A 20339-nucleotide genomic window follows, 5' to 3' on the forward strand; every position below is an offset into this window, starting at 1 on the left:
TCTGTATAAAGAATCCGTGTGCAAAATGGCTCGTGAAGTGCTAATTTCAGTGCAGTTGAATGAACTGTGGACTGAAATCTTCATTGCCATGTTTAGTGATTCATCTTTTACCTCTCTGCAGTGTGGGAATAAAACAGGGTGATGTTTTCAGAATGATAGCACTGTGTACACATCTTGTGCAGGAGAAATTCCAGCTATGGCTGGGAAAATGTGTGTTATGAAACAGATGTCTGCCTTTCCCCTGCCTTAAGCTTATTAAAAAAAATATCCCAGAGCAACCAAAAAATCCTGTGTCAGTTTAAAAATAGTGTCTGTGACTTTACTGGTTGATGGCAGGCTGAACATGAGCCTGCAGTGTGCCCAGGCAGCCAAGAGGGACAATGGCATCCTGGCCTGCATCAAGAACAGTGTGGCCAGCAGGAGCAGGGAGGTCATTCTGCCCCCATACACTGCCCTGGTTAGGCCACACCTTGAGTCCTGTGTCCAGTTCTGGGCCCCTCAGTTTAGGAAGGATGTTGAGTTGCTGGAGCGTGTCCAGAGAAGGGCAACGAAGTTGGTGAGGGGTTTGGAACATGAGCCCTATGAGGAGAGACTGAGGGAGCTGGGGTTGCTTAGCCTGGAGAAGAGGAGACTCAGGAGTGACCTTATTACTCTCTACAACCACCTTAAGGGAGGTTGTAGACAGGCGGATGTTGGTTTCTTCTCCCAGGCAACCAGCACCAGAACAAGAGGACACAGTCTCAGGCTGCGCCAGGGAAGGTTTAGGTTGGATGTTAGGAAGAAGTTCTATGCAGAGAGAGTGATTGTCCATTGGAATGGGCTGCCTGGGGAGGTGGTGGAGTCACCATCATTGGAGGTGTTCAGGAGGAGACTTGATGAGGTGTTTCAGCAGGTCACAGACCTAAACTGTGCCTACCACACAGTGACTTACTGGATGTAGAGCGTGTTACAGAATCACAGAATATATCTGGTTGGAAGAGACCTCAAAGATCATCTAGGCCAATCCTCAATCCAGCATTATATTGAAATGTCTTGCAGCAGTTACTACCAAGGCAAATCTTCAACAGGCTTCCATAGGGTTTTCACAGAGGCCTCTGCTGCTACCAGCATCTCATTTGGAAAAGTGGTTATTTAAAAAAAAAAAAAAGTAATATTCAATCACATCCAGTTTTTGCTACAAGATTTTTATCTTTTAACCATCCTACAGTGCCAAATGAAATGTAAATATTAGTGTTCAGTTTGCATCCTAAGCATACTTTCAAAGTAAGTTCTTATTTGTCCTCCCCTACTGTGCTTCAATTCATATTTTAGAATAAACCTTTATTTAGAATAAACCAAACCAGGTTGGAAGAGACCTTCAAGATCATCGTGTCCAACCCATCAACCAATCCAACCCACCCAAACAGCTAACCCATGGCACCAAGCACCCCATCAAGTCTCCTCCTGAACACCTCCAATGACGGCGACTCCACCGCCTAATACAATGCAGTTGACCAGTACACAGAGTAGATTCCAGTTAAGCTAAAGCAGATATGGTCACTAAATGCTCTCCATCAGGTGAAGGAACATCAAACCACAGATCTGGGCTAGGACAGCATCAGATAACAGGCACTGAATCATCTATAGCATAGACGTGGTGTTCTCAGTGTTGTTTCACTCTGCACATAGTTTTCTGTTGCATTATAGACAGCTCTCAAGGGCTAATGCTAATAAAGGCAGTGCATGGCATGGAGTGATTTGTGTCCTCTATGCTGAAGTCTGCAAGAAGGCCTCCAGGCTCTGCTGTAACTTAGAGAGGCAAGGTGCAATGTCTGTGCTTGAAGATTGTAGCAGCCTGATGCTGGGCTGGAAAGGCAAAGGGCTTGAGTTTGGGTGCCAGGTCTATAGCAGCACTAAATGTGTTTAACTCGATGATGTGTGCTCTTTGAGGTTTGGTCAGAGCTGTACCTGGAGTGCTGCAGCTCCTATCTGGTCTCCAGACCCAGGCTTGGAGGGGACAGAGCATGGCCCAGACTTGCTTCAATGCACAGTCCTAAGAGTGCTGCAAATGGCTGAAACTGAGCCTCTTTTGGGGATGTTAATTTTGACTACAAGTCCATCAAAACTGTCAAACACTTGCAAACAGGTTCCAGTCTGTCAGTGCACATCCACTTGGCAAGAACACAGGAGTTAATTGATCAGAGGCAAAGCTCAGTAAACAGGCACTGGGGTTTTACTGGGTCTGGGCATGCCTTAATCCCTGGGCAGACTATTAAATCTTCCTCTTACTACAACTGTGTGGGTTCCCATGCTGAATGGTTGTGCTGTGCTGTAAAATCCTTCCTAACAGGAGCATGGGGATTCCTGAAACGATAGCTCACGTTTCTTGTAGTTTAAAGAATGAGGGAAAGTCAATGTCTGATAAATTTACGGTTTAAATTATATTCCTGGTCTCCCTTTCTGCAATTTTTCTCTCTCTATCGAGGTTGCTTCCAGCACTCTCACCACTTTGTCATCTGGCTGCTTTATCCATTGTGTTGATGTTTTGGTTGCATGATAAAGCAGCTTGCAATTCATAGTGGGTTTTGCCTTACCAGCTGGTGGCCAGGGATGGAACCTTTCTGCTTTCACAAACAACTGCCCAGTGCTCACTTCTGCCCAGAGAATTTATAAGGTGGCAAATGCTTTAGAGTGTTAACATCTTCGACTGATTTTTTTGTTTCCTGGGCTTTTACTGTGGAAGTAAAAAATGTCAGTCATTGCCACAAGTAAGATTCCTGTATGTCAGCTCGCTAAAACCTTTTAAAACCTCGATTTTCAAAAGAGCAATTTGCTTCCAAAAATGGTGGCACTTTAAACCTGAGTCTAAAGCTACAAAATTTTAATATATATATAAAGAAAAAAGGAAAATGTAGGTGCAATATAATTCTTGCTCAGTCCATATTTTAAGTTCCCATATTCTGTTTGATGATATTTAACTTCAACCACTGGTTGGCAGACATTAGGGGGTTCTCACATTTGAATGTCACAGTAGGGTTGTTAGAACAATTGTATGCTGTGATGAGAAGTCTCTGACCCCTTCTCATATTTCTTAGATTAAGATGCACAAGTAGAATAAAGCAGTCCAAGGATAGGCATGAAATTCAAGGCTGAGAGGAGACACAATTAGTAGTGTTTCAGGCTTTGTGTGTGGAGGGGATTACCAGCTGCCTTTGTGTTCCTGCAAAAGAGCTCTGTCATGGAGAGTGATCAACAGAGAGGGTTGGTTTTATTTGTGTGTGTGTAATTCCAAGAGATTTCTGCTTGCTTGGATCAGCCAAACCCTCTTCTATGGCTCTTCCAGTCCTGAAATCATCTACTGTAACTCTGCTTTGACTTGCACGAGGGTTAACTGTTGTGGCTGGATACAGACAACATTGCATGTAACCTACATTAAGGACACAGAATAATTTTGGGCAGTGTCATTTTTGTATTAATTGAACTCCCTTCTGCATCAATGGCTTCATTGAGCTACCAGGGTTTGCCTGCAGTGGAACTCCTTGCTATTATTTAGCAAATGCTGCTTTGGTAGCCACTCGTGCAGATGACAGTAAGGTGGTTAAACATGTTGGTATGGATGTATAGTGTTCAGCCTGAGATTTTATGTATATGACAAATTTCTGGTTGAATAGCTTTTTGAATATCTATTTTATGCCAATGGCAACTCTTTGGAGCAATGCAGGCTTTTTCTCCATTAAAGAATCTGAACCCTTTATTTATGCACTTACTTTAAATTTTCTGAACTGCAGACCTGGTTCTGTAAACCTTAAGCAATAGCATCAGGAGTCAGTGGAATTGCTCTCATGAGCAAGGAAGCACCTTTATGAAAAAGGACTTGCAGGTTCAGGATTTGTCCAGCAAAGACTGTTATACAATGTTTCTCTCTCTGATGCTATGCTTTGAACATCTGACATATGTGTCATTGAGTGAAGGGCAAACACAGCACATATGGATCCATGGCTTTGTTAAAAAGTTTTAGGATAATTAATGTCATGCTACAGCTGCACATAGGCAATGGATAAGAGAATCCCTGCCTAAGACAACTAAATATCTGTGATGCCCAGAAAATACTTTTGTATGCAACTGAGAGAAGTTGCTAGGGAACGGTGCTAACTCATTTACACTGGTTGGTCTTCATTAGCATTGTTGAGGTGATACTCTCCTTCATAGCTCAGTGATACTGTCATTTCATTTTGTATTAGGATGTGATTTGGAAACACCTCAGAACTGTCCTGGTTATGAAGTTGGACATAAGCTTTCTACTAAAGAACTTTTTGTAGATCACCTCCAAGCGCCTAAACCCTTCACCAAGAGTGCCGTGAGGTTCATGTCACCATGAAGAACTGAAGGGGCAGATTCAGTGTCAAGCAGTGCGAGGTGAGGCCTCACTGGGAGGAGCACTAGGCTCACAAAGTATTTGTGAGAGAACAGGAATATTTTTTGGAGATTCTTTTGAGGTAAACATGCTGTCTGTATTTATGATATTGTGATTGCTGATATATTTTAGCCTCAGCCTTGAAGACTTAGCATTAAGGGACCCATTCTTTTCACTGGACATCAGGCATCTAGTGGTCACATGGAAGGAAGTTTGGCAGTGGCTGTTCATCTGTTCGATAATTCTGCTTCATAAGTCAAAATTCTCGTAGCTTTGATTGTTAGCAGCATCTCTCCATCTGAGCCTGGCAAAAAGGTGATTGGCCAGATTGTAGCTCTGGAGTAGTATATACATCTCTCTAAAATTGTGTTCTCTCCTGTGACTTCAGAGTGGAAAAAAAAAGGTTGTGTACCAGACACTGCTTTGCAGATTAAGGCGAAGAAATATTCTTACCAGCCTCATTGGTCCTTGGTATATATAGAGAATACATAGCTCTGTTCCTGTTTCTGCACTCTTTGTTTTGGAAGGCTGCTTCTGCATGGTTCACCAGCCTTGTCTTTATTCACTGTGCTCCTAATGTTCTCAGCCACTTCAAGTGAATCCAGAATTTCTCCACTTGTCTGTTGCCCACTCAGCATAAAAATATATGCACACAGGCATAAACCCACAGGCATCTAAGTGTCCCTACAGCACTTAGAAAACTGTTGCATTGTTTTATGTTCTGTTTTACTCCACCTGCAATAGATAACTGGGTAATCCTTTGCTATACTCTTCTTGTGGTCTAGATGATTCTCTGGGGATCTCTGCAACTCACGTGCTTGTTGTAGTATGGCTACAGGCTGGGGTCAGAGTGGCTGGAGAGTGGCCAGGCAGAGAAGGACCTGGGGGTACTGGTTGACAGTAGGCTGAACACGAGCCAGCAGTGTGCCTAGGTGGCCAAGAAGGCCAATGGCATCCTGGCCTGTATCAGGAACAGTGTGGCCAGCAGGAGCAGGGAGGTCATTCTGCCCCTGTGCACTGCCCTGGTTAGGCCACACCTTGAGTCCTGTGTCCAGTTCTGGCCCCTCAGTTAAGGAGAGATGTTGACTTGCTGGAAGGTGTCCAGAGAAGGGCAATAAAGTTGGTGAGGGGTTTGGAACACAAGCCCCATGAGGAGAGGCTGAAGGAGCTGGGATTGCTTAGCCTGGAGAAGAGGAGGCTCAGGGCAGACCTTATTGCTGTCTACAACTACCTTAAGGGAGGTTGTGGACAGCTGGGGGCTGGTCTCTTCTCCCAGGCAACCAGCACCAGAACAAGAGGACATAGTCTCAAGCTGCACCAGGGGAGGTTCAGACTGGATGTTAGGAAGAAATTCTTCATAGAGAGAGTGCCCATTAGAGTGTGCTGCCCGGGGAGGTGGAGTCACCATCACTAGAGGTGTTTAGGAGGAGACTTCATAGGGTGCTTGGTGCCATGGTTTAGTTTAGATGGTGTTGGATGATGGGTTGGATGCGATGATCTTGACGTTCTCTTCCAACCTGGTATATTCTATTCTATTCTACTATGTTTTTTTGCCTGTGAAATAAAGCAAATGGCACTCTATTTTGACTGCACAGTCCCTAATACTGGCTTTGGTTTTTTTTTTTTCCATCCTGTCTTATATCTTAAGTCTGATTTAAAACAACTGATTGCACAGGCTGTGCTGTTAGCAGCTTTGTTGATGTTTGACCAGGAAAGGAAGGGATGTGTTGCATTGTTTTCTTTTTACAAGCAATGTGGAAAGATATATTTCAGACCCTGCACCATATTTTTGTACTTATTTTGGAAACAGTAGTTGGAAAGAGTCCACAGGGTTCCCAACCACTTTATATCAGCAGGCAGCACTATTTATCTTTGTCTTTCATTTCTGTGAACAAACACCTTCCTTCCCACCCTTGAATACATAAATATTTTGGGGTTTTTTAGTGCTGTTGCTCATTATTGCCCAATTAATTCCTTCTTGTAGGGGAAAGTGCCATAGATCTGGGAGAGGTGACAGTCAGCTTTATGTTACAACATTGCCTTTGCTGAATAGTTTGGGATAAAAAGAGATCATGGATTGCCTTCTCTCCTTCACCTCTATCAGCCTCAAGACACTCTTATACATCTCTGTGCTTGCTTCATCATTGGTATTTAGACATGGCTGCAGGCAGGAGCACTATCTTGTCCCTTAAGACAGGAATACTTCCTTACAACACAGCTAACCGTAACATGTTCAGTTCCAGCAGTGACATCCTGTCTATCCTATCACTGAGGTTTTGCCTGCTAGTGACATACATTTCTCTAGTGCTACTTCAGGTTGCAGTGCTGCTATTGTCCTCTTTCTCACTGCTTTGCCACTTACCTGACATTATGTACAGTCTACTGCTGGCTGACACAGACATGAACAATATGAAAAACCTTTTTCTAAGTTATCCTTCATGTGGGGAGTCCAAGGATGACTGCTGCTAGGGGCCCTAAAAGACAATGTGCTATTTTTATCACAGAATCATGGAGTAATAGGGTTTGGAAGGGATTTCTGGCATCAACTAGTCCAAACTGCATACTAAAGCAGGGCCACCCTGAGCAGATTGTCCAGGATCACAGGGTCTAAGTGGGTTTGGAATCTCTTCAGAGAAAGAGACTCTGAAACCTCTCTGGGCAGCCTGGTCTAATATTCTGTCACCCTCAAAGGAAAGAAGTTTTTCCTCATGTTCAGATGTAACTTCCAATGTTCCAGTTTGTGCCTATAATGTCTTGTTCTTTCCTGGACACCACTGATAAAAGTCTGGCCTTATTATCTTAGCACTTGCCCTTTAGATATTTAGAAGCAGTGATAAGCATTTATATTGCTGGTAACTCCAAAGGTTTACTTCCTGAACTCTAATTCAGGGCCTTTCTAAGACAAAAAGATCCATTTCTGCTGGCCATGAGGGGTTCTGGTTCCCACTGAGGATCAGAGCCTCTCCCTCTCGTGGATTGTTTAGTAAGCGGCTAGAAGTTTGAGCTACAAACTGTATTTGTTTCTGCTTGAAATTGATTTGTATACGTTCCTTCCATTCAGTTCTCCAGAGACTTGTGCATTTCACATCTTGAAGAAAACACGTTTTTAATAAGGACTTTCTTTTTTGAATGCCCCAGGAATAAAATCTAAATTGGAATGTGTAAAGCATGCATGTATATAGATACATACAACTGTGTGCATGCACATAAACTGCCAGCACAACAGGCAATTTTGGCAACTCCAAGAGATACATGTTGCAAAGAGATTTGTTTTATTTAACTCCTGGTGTGCACAATAAAATTTTCAAAGCCTAAATAAGTCTTGTGCCCTTTCACTAATTAAATCTTGTTATAAATCCACCTGGGCTGTATTTTTTTGGTAATAACTGCGTTTGCATGAGGTGGTTTAGTCTCTGGTTGGAATGGCTTCTTCCCCCTCAAATGTTAATTAGATGGAGAACATGTTATGCTTTGAAAAAGCTGCACTGCAAACCCATAGATAAACAGATTGATTTAATTTTAATCTGCTTTCATGGTGATGCATAATGATAACTGGTTTCTGTCTCACAGGGCTGAAAACCACAGACCTTAATAAGAGTTTGTGGGTATATTATACGGCTTTAAATAGCTTATGTTGTGCTAGACCGCTCTCCATAAATTATTCTAACTCCATCAGCATCTCAGGGACTCCTGATTCTCTTCTGCTGTAGATTTTCAATCAGTGAAACTATTAGTGTAATCTGAAGAAAGTTTGAGGCATCTTCTCTGAAAACAACTGCCAACACTGGTTTACACACGGAGTATTCAATGGGGAGGACAAAACAAAACAAGCCCCACCAAAGTCAGCTCTGGACATTAAATCCAGGCATCCAAATCTTACCTTTTATAAGCCATGCCAACATTGATTATGAAATCGAAAGCCAGACATTCGGTTGGTTAGTATAAAGTCTCTTACTACATGACCTAATTTTTGTGATATGTCATTCCCATTGCACTGAGAAGCTGCAATTTCATTTAGTCAGTTCTAAGCCACTTTGTAAAAAGGAACCTTCTCAAATACAGTTCCTTCCATTAAAAGACTTTCAGCTATGAAGGCTTGTTCCTGATGAGTAAGACATGTTATTTTCTATAACGGTTTTTATTTCTTCAGGGCTTCATGACAGATACAAATCTAGAAAGCCTTTATACACCAGGTGTTCATCATAAGCCTGAAGTCTAAGAAAACCAGAATAAAATAGAATAGAATAAACCAGGTTGGAAGAGACCTTTGAGATCATCGTGTCCAACCTATCATGCAACACTATCTAATCAACTAAACCATGGCACCAAGCACCCCATCAAGTCTCCTCCTAAGCACCTCCAGTGATGATGACTCTACCAGCTTCCCAGGCAGCCCATTCCAACGGGCAATCTCTCTTTCTATGAAGAATTTCTTCCTAATATCCAGCCTAAAGCTCCCCTGGCACAGCTTGAGACTGTGTCCTCTTGTGTGGGTTACCTGGGAGACCAGCACCCACCTGTCTACAACCTCCCTTCAGGTAGTTGTAGAGAGCAATAAGGTCTCCTCTGAGCCTCCTCTTCTCCAGGCTAAGCAACCCCAGCTCCCTCAGCCTCTCCTCACAGGGTTTGTGCTCCAAACCCCTCACCAGCTTTGTTGCCCTCCTCTGGACATGTTCCAGCAAGTCAACACCTTTCCTAAACCAGGCTGAGTTCTGCCTGTTTTGTCAATGACAGACATATTTTATTTTTGACTGAGGTGCATCTCTTTCTGCTTCAAATTCTGTCCTATATTAGCTTCAGTCAATTTTTGCTCCTGCTTTGCTTATCTTTTGTTTGAAATGGACTGGTGGGGGAAAAACCTCTCCTCACACCATTACTGTCATCATTGCTGTCCAGATGTGGTGAACATTAGTAGCAGTAAGACTGCCATCCTGCACAGCTAAGTGTTGCTTTGGTCCTTCTCCATTGGTGGGTTAAGATTAGACTGTGGGCAGAAAAAAGCACTAAGGATAAACAGAAATAGATACCACCTCAAGTTCCTTCTGAAGTGCTTTGGGGAGACATGGTGACAAGGCAACTTCAGAGCCTGCTGTGATGTCTGTCAGGTGCCTAGAAGCTCTCAAAAGCATATCTCTCTGTACACAATTTTTCTGCTATCTCCTAGTTACTACCACAAATATGATAACCAGTGGTGGTGCCTCTGTTAGCAGTCTCACCTTTCTTTTTATTCTTTTCATGTTGAAAGCAGCTTGCTTTCTTGGGAAGGAGCATGAAAAGTTCCCACAAGTCTTTGCCCTGAGCACTCAGCAGTAATAGAAAACTAGATTCAATGTCATGGGTCTAAGCCATATTTATTTAGAGCTGTTTTTATGGGTTAGATTCCCTGTTTATTTGCACTTTGTTTTGAAATGGAGGGCTGTGTGATCCTTGTATGCTGTATGCAGGATATTGTCAGGAGTAAAACGTGGAGAGTGGAGTCCTGCCTGTGGTAGGATATCTGCAGCCTCTGCAGGCTCCTCGTCTTTCATCTCTTGCACCTCTTGAGGATGAGCTTGCATGTGTGCCTGCTCTCTTTTCCTTCCCTGTGGTGCTTCAAACCACTTTGTTGACATTGCTCAGTGGCACTTAGCAGCACACGTGCTGTAATGCTGTTATTTCTCACCAGCCAGCTGTTCCACTTTATACAACACTTAAGTAACAATTTCACAGCCATTACCAGCCTGAAGTAACGACACGAGCTGAAAGCTAAGTGCTAACTTGTTGTAAACTGCAAAAACTGGGAGATGCTAAAACAGACACTTTGATAAGTGAGAGAGGACATTGCCTGCATTTTAATTGGTCAGGTTGAAGCCTCTTTTATCACTAGAGTAAACCATAGTGTTTAGTGGGTCATGAGATAGAGTTGGGAATCACTATCTTTATGCACTTAGGAAATGTATTTCCTTGATTTCAGGTGTGATATATTGATTCTGGGAGTTTCTTCTATGTTGGGTTGTGGGTTTTTATCTGTTTTGGTGGTGGTTTTTTGCTTGTTTGTTTGTTTTGTTTTGTTTTGTTATTCTTTTTTCTTTTCCTTTCTCCTCTTGATTTGTGCCATGTCGTCAGTGATGGGTTTTTGGGGGATCAAGAACTCCCAAGGGCTTTATTTGCCAAGATTGATTTGATGCAAGGGGTGAGCTGCATACGAGTCTCAGTAACTGATGTGCTGCCCTCTGAGCAGTGATCCAGAGGTAAATAACAGCTTGCAGAAATACCTATGAATGAGTTTATCTGGATAGGTTTCCTGTTTGAAAAACAGCAACAACCCAAACCCCTCCACAAATGAAATATTTAGTAAGTCCTTTCATTCCTTCTCTTTTCCAGAGCAGAATGTGGCCCAAAGTGAAGTGATCAGCACAGGAACAAAATACTCAAACAACTTTACTTGCTGCTGCCCAGCCAAATACATGAAAAAAAACCCTTTTGTTACACACCTTTTGCTGTATTGCAGTTGAGAAATCTTAGTAGGCTGAACTATGGCTGAACCAAGAGGCTGTCTCATGAGTACTCTCAAGAGCAGCTGAAGGGTCAAAGACCCAGCTTGCCCTGTGACAGCCAGGAAATTCAATAAAGCAGATTTGCAAGACAGTAATTGAGCCCTGACAGCAGTCATAGAGTTTTCACCTTGGGTATTTTCAGGTTTAGGTGTTGACAAAATAACATACCTTCAGTTATTATTAACCCTCTTTCAACCAGGTCATTTTTTTGGTAATTGCAAAGTGCTACTGCCAGTGCAACATGGGTGAGCAAAATTCTGCAATTCCCCAGGAGTGCTAAGCACAACATCAAGATGTACTGGAGGAAAAAAAAAACACATTTCCTGGGATTGTGGAATTGAAGCTTTTGTGCTGATTCTAGAAGTACACTTAACTGCTTCTTCAAAAAGAGTTCCTAACCTCTAATTCTGTAGGAAACAACAATCTTATTGTGTTATTGTTTTCAGTAAAATTAGAGGTTTGGGGCTTTTAATAGATGCCTAAATTAGACCTTATCAAAAACTCGTCTAAGTAATCCTGATCCACAGACTGCAATTACCCCAAGGAGTGTACACAAGGCTCTGCATTTGTTTTGAAACATCAGAAATCACGTCAGAAATCAGTGCAGGATGGCAGTTTGTTATTGGATGAAACAAATGTTGAGGATAAACAAAATCAGTTTGTCTTGCTGGTTTTTATGTTCTTTTCTATGGCTTATCTCATCACTCTGGCATTTAAAGGAATCCAGACACAAAATTAAGAGGGTGGTATCAGTTATGTGCCTGTGCGCTCATTTTAATCTTCTTTTAATGCCTTTTAAAATATAAGTGAGAAATTGCCTCAATTTTCAGTGTGTGGCTGTTTCCTTAGCAGCACTGAGTCTCCATTGTACTGAAGCTATTGCATGTGTACCAGCAGAATAAGGCAGACTATGCTATGGTTTAAAGCTGCTGTTTTCTTGATTCCCTGATGGCTTTTGTTGATAAAACATATAAAAATATAGCAAATACAATCTGTTGTGTGTTTTTAAGTAGCAACTGCAACATAGTAATTGCTCTTAACCTCCAGTCATGGGAAAGTGGTTGCTTTTATCTAGGAATGCTGTCTACTTGGGTTTCCGGGGCATGAACCCTGCTTCCCCAACCCCTCTTTGAAATCCTGTCCAGCAGAATTCAAGAACATAATATCTTTGGCTGGGATGTCCATATGTCTCACAGCATGACCAGTGTTCTTGCATGTGTCCTGGGGAGGCTCCATGACATGCAGAAATCTTAGACGTAGTCATTGATACTTGCAGACTGTGGGGGCAGTGACTGGTTACTGATCAAACATACTGGGTGCCACATCAGTGAGTTATTACACCATTGTGGCAAACCTGAGTGGCCAACCTTACAGCTCAAGCTCAAGGCACATGTGGCTTTGAAACACCCTTACAAGCAGTTTCTGACTGTGAGTGATTCAGTTAGTGTCCTGTGCTAGAGGTAAGCATAGAGAGCTGGTTTCAGAGAGCTGGTTCCAGAAAGCTAGTTGCCTTTTCAGTACTCAATTTAACTTCTAGGTAGGTGGTCCTAACTCCAGTCTGGCCCTTTCTCATCCATCAATATTGATCAACTACTGGAGTGCATCAGAGAGCTAGAAGTGTAGGTATGAGTTTCTTAATCATAGTCAGCTTAATTTGGAAAGATCTGAGCCACCCTCTTTTCCCTATGAAGTGGTAATAATTTTTCTATCATTGGTCTTAGCTGACACACATCAGTTTTCCTTTCTTCAGGTGGCACCAAATGCTGGTCAGTAGGAAGAGCTAAACACATATGCTGAAAAATGTTTCAACCCACCACACCCAGACTGGCCTTTTTCTGTCTCCCCCTCTTCCTCTAAGAAGCCAGGAAGGCAATTTAATTTCCATTCTTCCTTCACCATTGAAGTCATGGCCTGAGGGATGTTTGTGGTCTAGGAGCAGTAACTGCACCTGCTTTGAGTACACTTGGTGAAATTAACAGAGAAGAACTTGAGTGCAAATTGGCAGCCATCATGTATTCATTATTCCAGCTGTGCTAAGGAAATTGCAGCTACTGATATATTGAGTTAGTGGTAGAAGTAATGAGATCTAACTTTTTTCTTTTGTCCAAGGCAGTTGAAGAAATTCTTTGGCTTGTTATTCTGAAAACATCTGTGTGGATGGTGTCCTTCAAAGATTTCACAAGTAATTGAATGCAGAGGCAGAGCTGATAGTGCTTGTTTTACTGATATTAGCATCTCTGCATGGCAGCAGCTGTTTATACAAAAAATTCACATACCTTTTTGTTTCCTTGCCCAGAATTGAGAGCTTGCCATAACACTGAATGGATTTTGTGTATGAGACTTTAAGCAAATATAATTAAACTGTCATTTCCTGACAGCTCATATGTGAGGCTGTTTGACCACAATGGACTTTTTGTTTTTGTAAACACATTCAGAAACCAAAAGTTAACAACACCAGAAACTCCTGATTCAGTAAAGTGGTCAGAGTTATATAGCTATGGAATAGTTCAGAAGTGCTCGAAGATGCCTAGTTAGATATTTAGTTAAAGAAAGGGAGAGAAAGAATGGAGAGGTAATAAAACAGAATTTAAATATATGTATTGCTCCTCTTCTCCACTGGTTGTTCTAAACCAGAAGTATTACGCTATCACCAGTACACCTCAGTAGGAGTCACACCTCAGTCACACACAGTACACCTCAGCAGGAGTCGGTCCAGTTGTCATGATTGTAACACTTGGTCATACAGCTTTTCCTGTTGCTTCACCTCATATAGAGGCTAGAAACAGACTTCCAAAGAAACCAGTCACTTTGGGAAAAATGGGAATATTTCTAAGTATTTTTTTTGGGATGAGAGCTTTTTGAATAGGTAAGCCCAACAATATTGAATGGCAATGAAGAAATGCTGCTTTGTCAAAAAGATGATGAAATTGGAGCAAAGGCATGAAATGACATCTCTGAGTAATCTGGGGAAGGGGGAGAAGAAAAGGTAGACTTTGCTCGTAATATAAGACCTAGCAATGGCTGCTCACTCCAGATACAAGCATCAGCAACAATCTGACTTCTCTTGTGACAAAAATGACCCTTTCCAATGTAATAACTTCTAGTCAAGAGAGAGATTTAACCTGCTCAGTGGTGCCCACAGTATAGACAATGGAAGAGCAGGAGCTAGAAGCATGCTCCAGGATGTAGCTACTCTGCAATTTAGCTACAAGTAGAGCTCTAATTACCATTAGTTCAATAAGATTTCTATCTTGATATAATTTCTTCAAAATACAGACTTTTTAATTAATTCTCTCATCTCTTTCCCTTGTAATACTGTCAAATTCTAATAAGTGGTAACATTTTCTGTGGGGCAGTAATGAGAAAATAATGAAGAAATAAGTAACAGACTGAGCTGACATTTGTAGCTAATTGGTGAAATATCCTCTTGCTGCTTCTAGGGCAAAGGTGAAGAAAGGTGTGAACGTTTTCAGTGTAAGAGCCAGCAGCCCCTACTTATGGGACATCAGAGAGAGCATGGATTATACTGGGAAATATGCACCAGCTGTTATTGTTTGCCAGAGGAAATCTGCTGCCTCTGAAAACAGGTAGGTCATTTCCAGCAGCCTCTCTTTTAATAACTAACGGTTGTTTTCCCTTTTCAAAGCTTTTTGCCATGATTTTAATAAGTTTTATTACAGTGCATGATGAAAAATGCTTTGGACAGCCTGTGGCTGTCTGTAGTGCATTGCTAATTCTACCACATACACTTTGAACAAAACCTTGTTCAGTCCTAATACTCAAAGGAAGTTAAAGCTAGCAGGAAATGTTGTTTTAACAGAATATTTAGATGAACGTATTTCATATCTTAGAACTCAATTGTGGACTTGTTTAATCTCTTTGAACTATTTGCTGCCAGGCGTGGTAGCAGTGGGTAATTACAGAGCTGTTTGTGGTGAGGGTTTTGTTCTGTTTTGATGGGTTGGGGGTGTGCTTGGGGTTTTTTGACTGTTTGCTTGTTTTGTTGACTTTTTTATTTTATCCAGAGAAACTAAACCCCACATTTTTGCTGGTGAGATTTATATAATTGTTTTAATCTGCAGAAGGGAATAGACTTTTCTGTTTCCCCATTCCTGTTGTGCAACAACTTAGATTGGACACTGGCCTGTCTCAAACAGCCTTCATGTGGCAGGTGGATGTCCCATTTCTAAGTACAACTGATGGCTTTAATGTGAACACATTTGAATCTCACTTGCTGCTCTTGTTCATTGTTTTTGGAGCTGTGTGTCAAGTGCATAAGGGTCTGGACTGCCTGCACATGAATCATCTTTGGCATTGCTGTTAGAAAACTTCCTATATAAAATCAAGTTAGAATCATAGAATCAGTCAGGGTTGGAAGGGACCACAAGGATCATCTAGTTCCAACCCCTCTGCCATGGGCAGGGACACCTCACACTAGATCAGGCTGGCCAGAGCCTCACCCAGTCTGGTCTTAAACACCTCCAGGGATGGGGCCTCAACCACCTCTCTGGACAACCCATTCCAGGGCTTCACCACTCTCACAGTGAAGAACTTCCTCCTCACGTCCAGCCTGATTCTCCCCACCTCCAGCTTCATTCCATTCCCCCTAGTCCTATCACTACCTGATATCCTAAGAAGTCCCTCCCCAGCCTTCTTATAGGCCCCCTTCAGATACTGGAAGACCACAATAAGGTCACCTCAGAGCTTTCTTTTCTGCAGACTGAACAGCCCCAACTCTTTCAGTCTGTCCTCATAGGAGAGGTGCTCCAGCCCTCTGGTCATCCTCATGACCCTTCTCTGGACACCTTCCAGCACGTCCATATCCCTCTTGTAATAGGGTCTCCAGAACTGGATGCAGTACTCCAGGTGGGGTCTCACTGGAGCTGAGTAGAGGGCGAGAATCACCTTTCTTGACCTGCTGGCCACACATCTCTTGATGCAGCCTTCTGGGCTGCAAGTTTTCTGCTGTGATTTACTTCTGAAATTTTACAAAACCTTATAGGCTTTGGGGATTTATTATATGGTTTAGAATTTTTAACTAAATACCCTCTAAGCCTAATAGCTAGGAAGTTTCATGTCTTTGCAATTGGGATATAGGAAAAAAAAAAAAGAGAAAGGGAAGAATTTCCCTTCATGATCATGACATAAATCACTTTCTCCATATTATAACTCAGACTCTACACCATTTCTCTGCTATAGTATCCTGATTTTTCTCATCTAAGCCGTATATTGTCTCATACCTGACTGAATTTTATTGCTCAAAAAAGCAGTGTGTATATATGCCAAGGTCAGAGCTTCCTACTGTCTGGCACAATCTGTCAGACAGATTCTTTAAAATCTCAGTTCAAAGCTATTTGAAGACATTGTGAATATTTTCATTGACTGAAATGGGCTTTGGATCAAAATCAAAGATTATTTCAACAATGAGTTTTCAATCACACTTTATCTTGTTGGGTCCATACAGTGCATTTGCCTGATTTCTCTTCCTCATATATAATGCAACCTCTTGGGTGTATTGAAGCTTGGCAATTTATTTCCCTTCACTATTCATCATTCAGTGGCAAGCCTTCAAAATGACCCCTTGTACACCAAAAAAATAAATTATTTTGTCACCTTTCATGCAGTGCTTGTGGGTTCTCTGTACTTTCACATGCTGAGCATAAGCATTGCTTCATGTTTATTCAAATAAATGAGAGCTCATATACGTAATGGATTTTCCTGGAAAGAGAAATCAAATGGAAACAAGGTATGTGTTTAACTCTCATAACTTCTGGCTTGGCTTGTTCCATCTGAGTTCCTGGTTGAGACTTTGTGGTTTTCTCATTTTTGAGAACTTCTTTGCTTGTAAACAAAGGTAGAATATTTGCAATTAATTGTCATGGGGACTGTGTTGATAGGTTGGACTCGATGATCCTCAAGGTCCTTTCCAACCTAAGTTATACTGTGATACTGTGTTCAGTATGTTGTTTTCCTCATTCAATTTAGTCATCTGCGTTGCTATTCATTTTATGAAGTAAGATCAAGCATCATGAAGAAAAAGAGTGCATTCAATATTTTCTGGGGAGCAATTTTTTCCTTGTCTGACATATTTGGTGTCACTAAATATGCACAACTGATAACAGCTAGATATTGATGCCTCTTATCAAGTTGTTTGCCTCCATAGTTCATTTAGAAATTTGACAAACTTCGTTTAATATTGTCTAACTCCTCTCCAAAATCAGAGGTGTGATCACATGAATGTGAAGGTGGCAATGTTAATTAACTAAGGATTCAATAGCTTTGTGTTTCTGATCGTTTTACATGCATCAGAAAATAGCGTTAATAAAGCTAACCTAGTGTGACAGGTGTAATTTCACGGATTAAGACGACACTTGTGCAAGTGACAAACTTAACCAGGATGCCTGAATGTTTCTTTATCAAAGTTTGAAATATATCAGTCATTTTATTTGGAGAGGTTTTGGCACCGAAAGCTTATCATAACAGGATTAACATATAAATATTATCACAGCCAGCAGGGTGTTTTAGAATGAATATTAACAGCAAATATTATGAATCTGTAAGAGAATAACTAATTAAGCCCATCTGTCAAATATGATTTGAAGTTCGCGGTGCCTTGCTTATTGCGGGCTTGCAACAGTGTTCCAGATTAATGGGGAAGCAATTATAAAGTTCTCAATTCTTCTGATTTCAGTCTTAGGTAGTAATAACTTTGTAGTACTCCAAATCCTGACCCGTGAGATTGTTAGATGGGCTTACTACTTGTAGCATCTGTACAGTAATGCTGTTTGTCTCTGTGAACAGCTATCTTCCATCCCTCTGTTGTCATGTAGATGTCCATAACAGAATCCAAATAGAAAATGGTGCATTGGGACTTAAACAGTGGGCTGAGAAATATGAATTGGGATACAAGTCACAGAGGTTGTTTGATTCTTAGACATTGGTTGAATCAGGGAGATACATCCTAATATGTGCCATCCTTGTATCCTTTGGAAGATGTGTAGAAGTGGATGTTAGGAAGAAGTTCTACACAGAAAGAATGATTGACCATTGGAATGGGCTGCCCAAAGAGGTGGTGGAGTCACCATCATTGAAGGTGTTTAGGAGGAGACTTGATAGGGTGCTTGGTTGCGTGGTGTAGTTGATTAGGTGGTGTTGGATGATAGGTTGGACGCAATGATTACAAAGGTCTCTTCCAACCTGGTCTGGTCTGGTCTGGTCTGGTCTGGTCTATTCTATTCTATTCTATTCTATTCTATTCTATTCTATTCTATTCTATTCTATTCTATTCTATTCTATTCTATTCTATTCTATTCTATGCTATTCTCCAATCTTTATTACTTCCTTATGTAATGAGGTGAGTGGAATAGAAAGATGGGATTAAAGGTTTACTGCATTTCTGGACTGTTTTCTTGGGTTAATGTGGTTTCTTATTGTACTTGAAATGAGCATCTATGCTGTGCTAGTGATAATTGAGAAGAATAGCCAGAAAGGGAAGACCTGGATTGCTCTTTGTTCTGTGTTTCCTGTTGGACTGCAAGCATGCCATGTGAGATGGGTTTGGAAAATTATTGAGGTGTATTGGATTTTCCTACTCTGCAAAACATGATTGATAGCACTTCCCTGTGCCCATAGCTGCTGTGGAGACATAAAGCAAGATGTTCTGGAGATAATATTTCTTTTGATACTTTTCTCCTGGTACTTTGGGGTTACGGTTCAATGCCACTGAAGAACTTACTGGCTTATGCTGCCTGAAAGCAAATGCTGGTCCTGCTGTTAACAGAGAAACATTTTCATTTTGAATTACAAGTAACCGAATCAGTCTGTGATAATATTGACACAGTAGAAGACAATGACAGTATTTGCTGAGCTCATTTATCCCTGCATGTCTCATTTTTTTCACAATGCTTAATTTTCTTAATGCTTTTATAATAACCAGAAATTAACTTGATATTAGATAATAACAGGGGGAGAGGAAAATGTATGGCAGCATTGCCTTTGATTTTCCTACACAATACTTCCTTTTTATTGCATTTGTACCATTATCCTTAGCACCCTATATTTCCCATTTTCAAATCTAGCTGTTTAACATCTAGTTCTCATGTTGTAACAGCAGTGAGCTATTGCCTCATTCTCTTACTTGTTGCATCTGCCAGTACATTTGATAGGCTCTCAAGTGTGCTATAATCCTAAACCGCTCCTGAAGCAACAAAAGCAACAAAATTGACATAAATAAAAGCCTAATAGCCACAATAATTACATTTTTTCACTTGCTGGTGTTCATCAAAATGCTTCATACAAACAGCTTTATGTTTTAGATCACCATGTTGGTTGTTCTGTGTTTTTTTTTCCCTTTCTATTCATGTGCTTATAGGACTTTATCAACTAGAGCTATATTATTCCTTGGGAAGAAAATTTTTCTATCCAATTATAGAAATGGAATTATAGAAAAGATGTATGACATAGCAAAAATGCTGTCCCATCACATCATGTGTGAATCCATGAGCTTCAGTTTGTAATGATGAAAAAATCCACTCAAACAAACAAACAAGAAAAAGACTAAAATTCCTATATTGAGTTGAGATATATTCAAGTCTGATGTTAAAAACAGGCAGAGTGGGTGGAGGGTTGGATTAGGCTGTCTGGGTATTTTTGTGGCAAGCCAAGAGATCATTTGATCATTTTTCTTCTTCAGAAGATAAAGTGATCTGTGAATTCTGAGCACAAAATATTTCTGACATTCTTCTTGTAACACTGTTTCTATTATTGAGGGAGGCAGGAGAGAGGGGAGAAGGTTGATACCTTTAATGTTGTTCCAAAATTACTTCCTGAGAATAATTACCCCTAAATCCCTGGCTATTCACACAGCATCACTGATGCTGGTATAATACATTAAGATATGTATTATCCAGCAGATAGAATGTGCTAATTTGATTCTGAAACACCAGCATTTAAGACCATTTATACTTCTAAGGCATATGGGTAATGAGCAGCTGTAAATATATTTAGCTGTAGAGTTTCATGCTGTGTGCCATTTGGGTTTTTCTTTTCCCTTCTTGTGTTATTCAAAACCTCTAGGCTTCTAAGAGTCTATATGTTGTGGTGATGTGAAAGTACTAAATGCCTCAGAAGTCATGTTTACATTCCACTGTTTGCAAGCAATTAGTCACAAAATTCTATTTCTCATTTCTCTTTTCTTATTTTAAAATGTAAATGTGCCCTCTGAGAGAACCTTTAGAGATGTTGAGGCAAAATAAATTTGTAAGAACCAAGCCTCAGTGCATCATTCTTTTGCTTGTTGGCCCACTTCTCAAAAAGAAAAGTATTTTATTTACCAGGAAATGCAGAATCTCTCTTGAAATTGTCCTACTCAATGCTAATGGACTGGAAGAAAGGATTATGGTTATCATCTT

At 41.0% G+C, this 20339-nt stretch overlaps 1 protein-coding gene across 1 annotated transcript in view; it reads left to right on the forward strand.

Annotated features, from left to right (window-relative positions):
- Nucleotides 1–20339, forward strand: part of TMEM132D (transmembrane protein 132D) — a 281138-nt gene that overhangs the window by 96397 nt on the left and 164402 nt on the right. Inside the window, exon 3 of the mRNA XM_068157425.1 lies at nucleotides 14370–14516. Coding sequence (XP_068013526.1) covers nucleotides 14370–14516 — 147 coding nt within the window. The remainder of the gene's footprint in view (nucleotides 1–14369; nucleotides 14517–20339) is intronic.

Source organism: Melanerpes formicivorus, unplaced genomic scaffold (genome assembly GCF_026170545.1).
Source record: "Melanerpes formicivorus ecotype bairdi unplaced genomic scaffold, bMelFor1.0.p_v2 SCAF_36, whole genome shotgun sequence".
In the NCBI taxonomy this organism is placed as follows: Eukaryota; Metazoa; Chordata; class Aves; order Piciformes; family Picidae; genus Melanerpes; species Melanerpes formicivorus.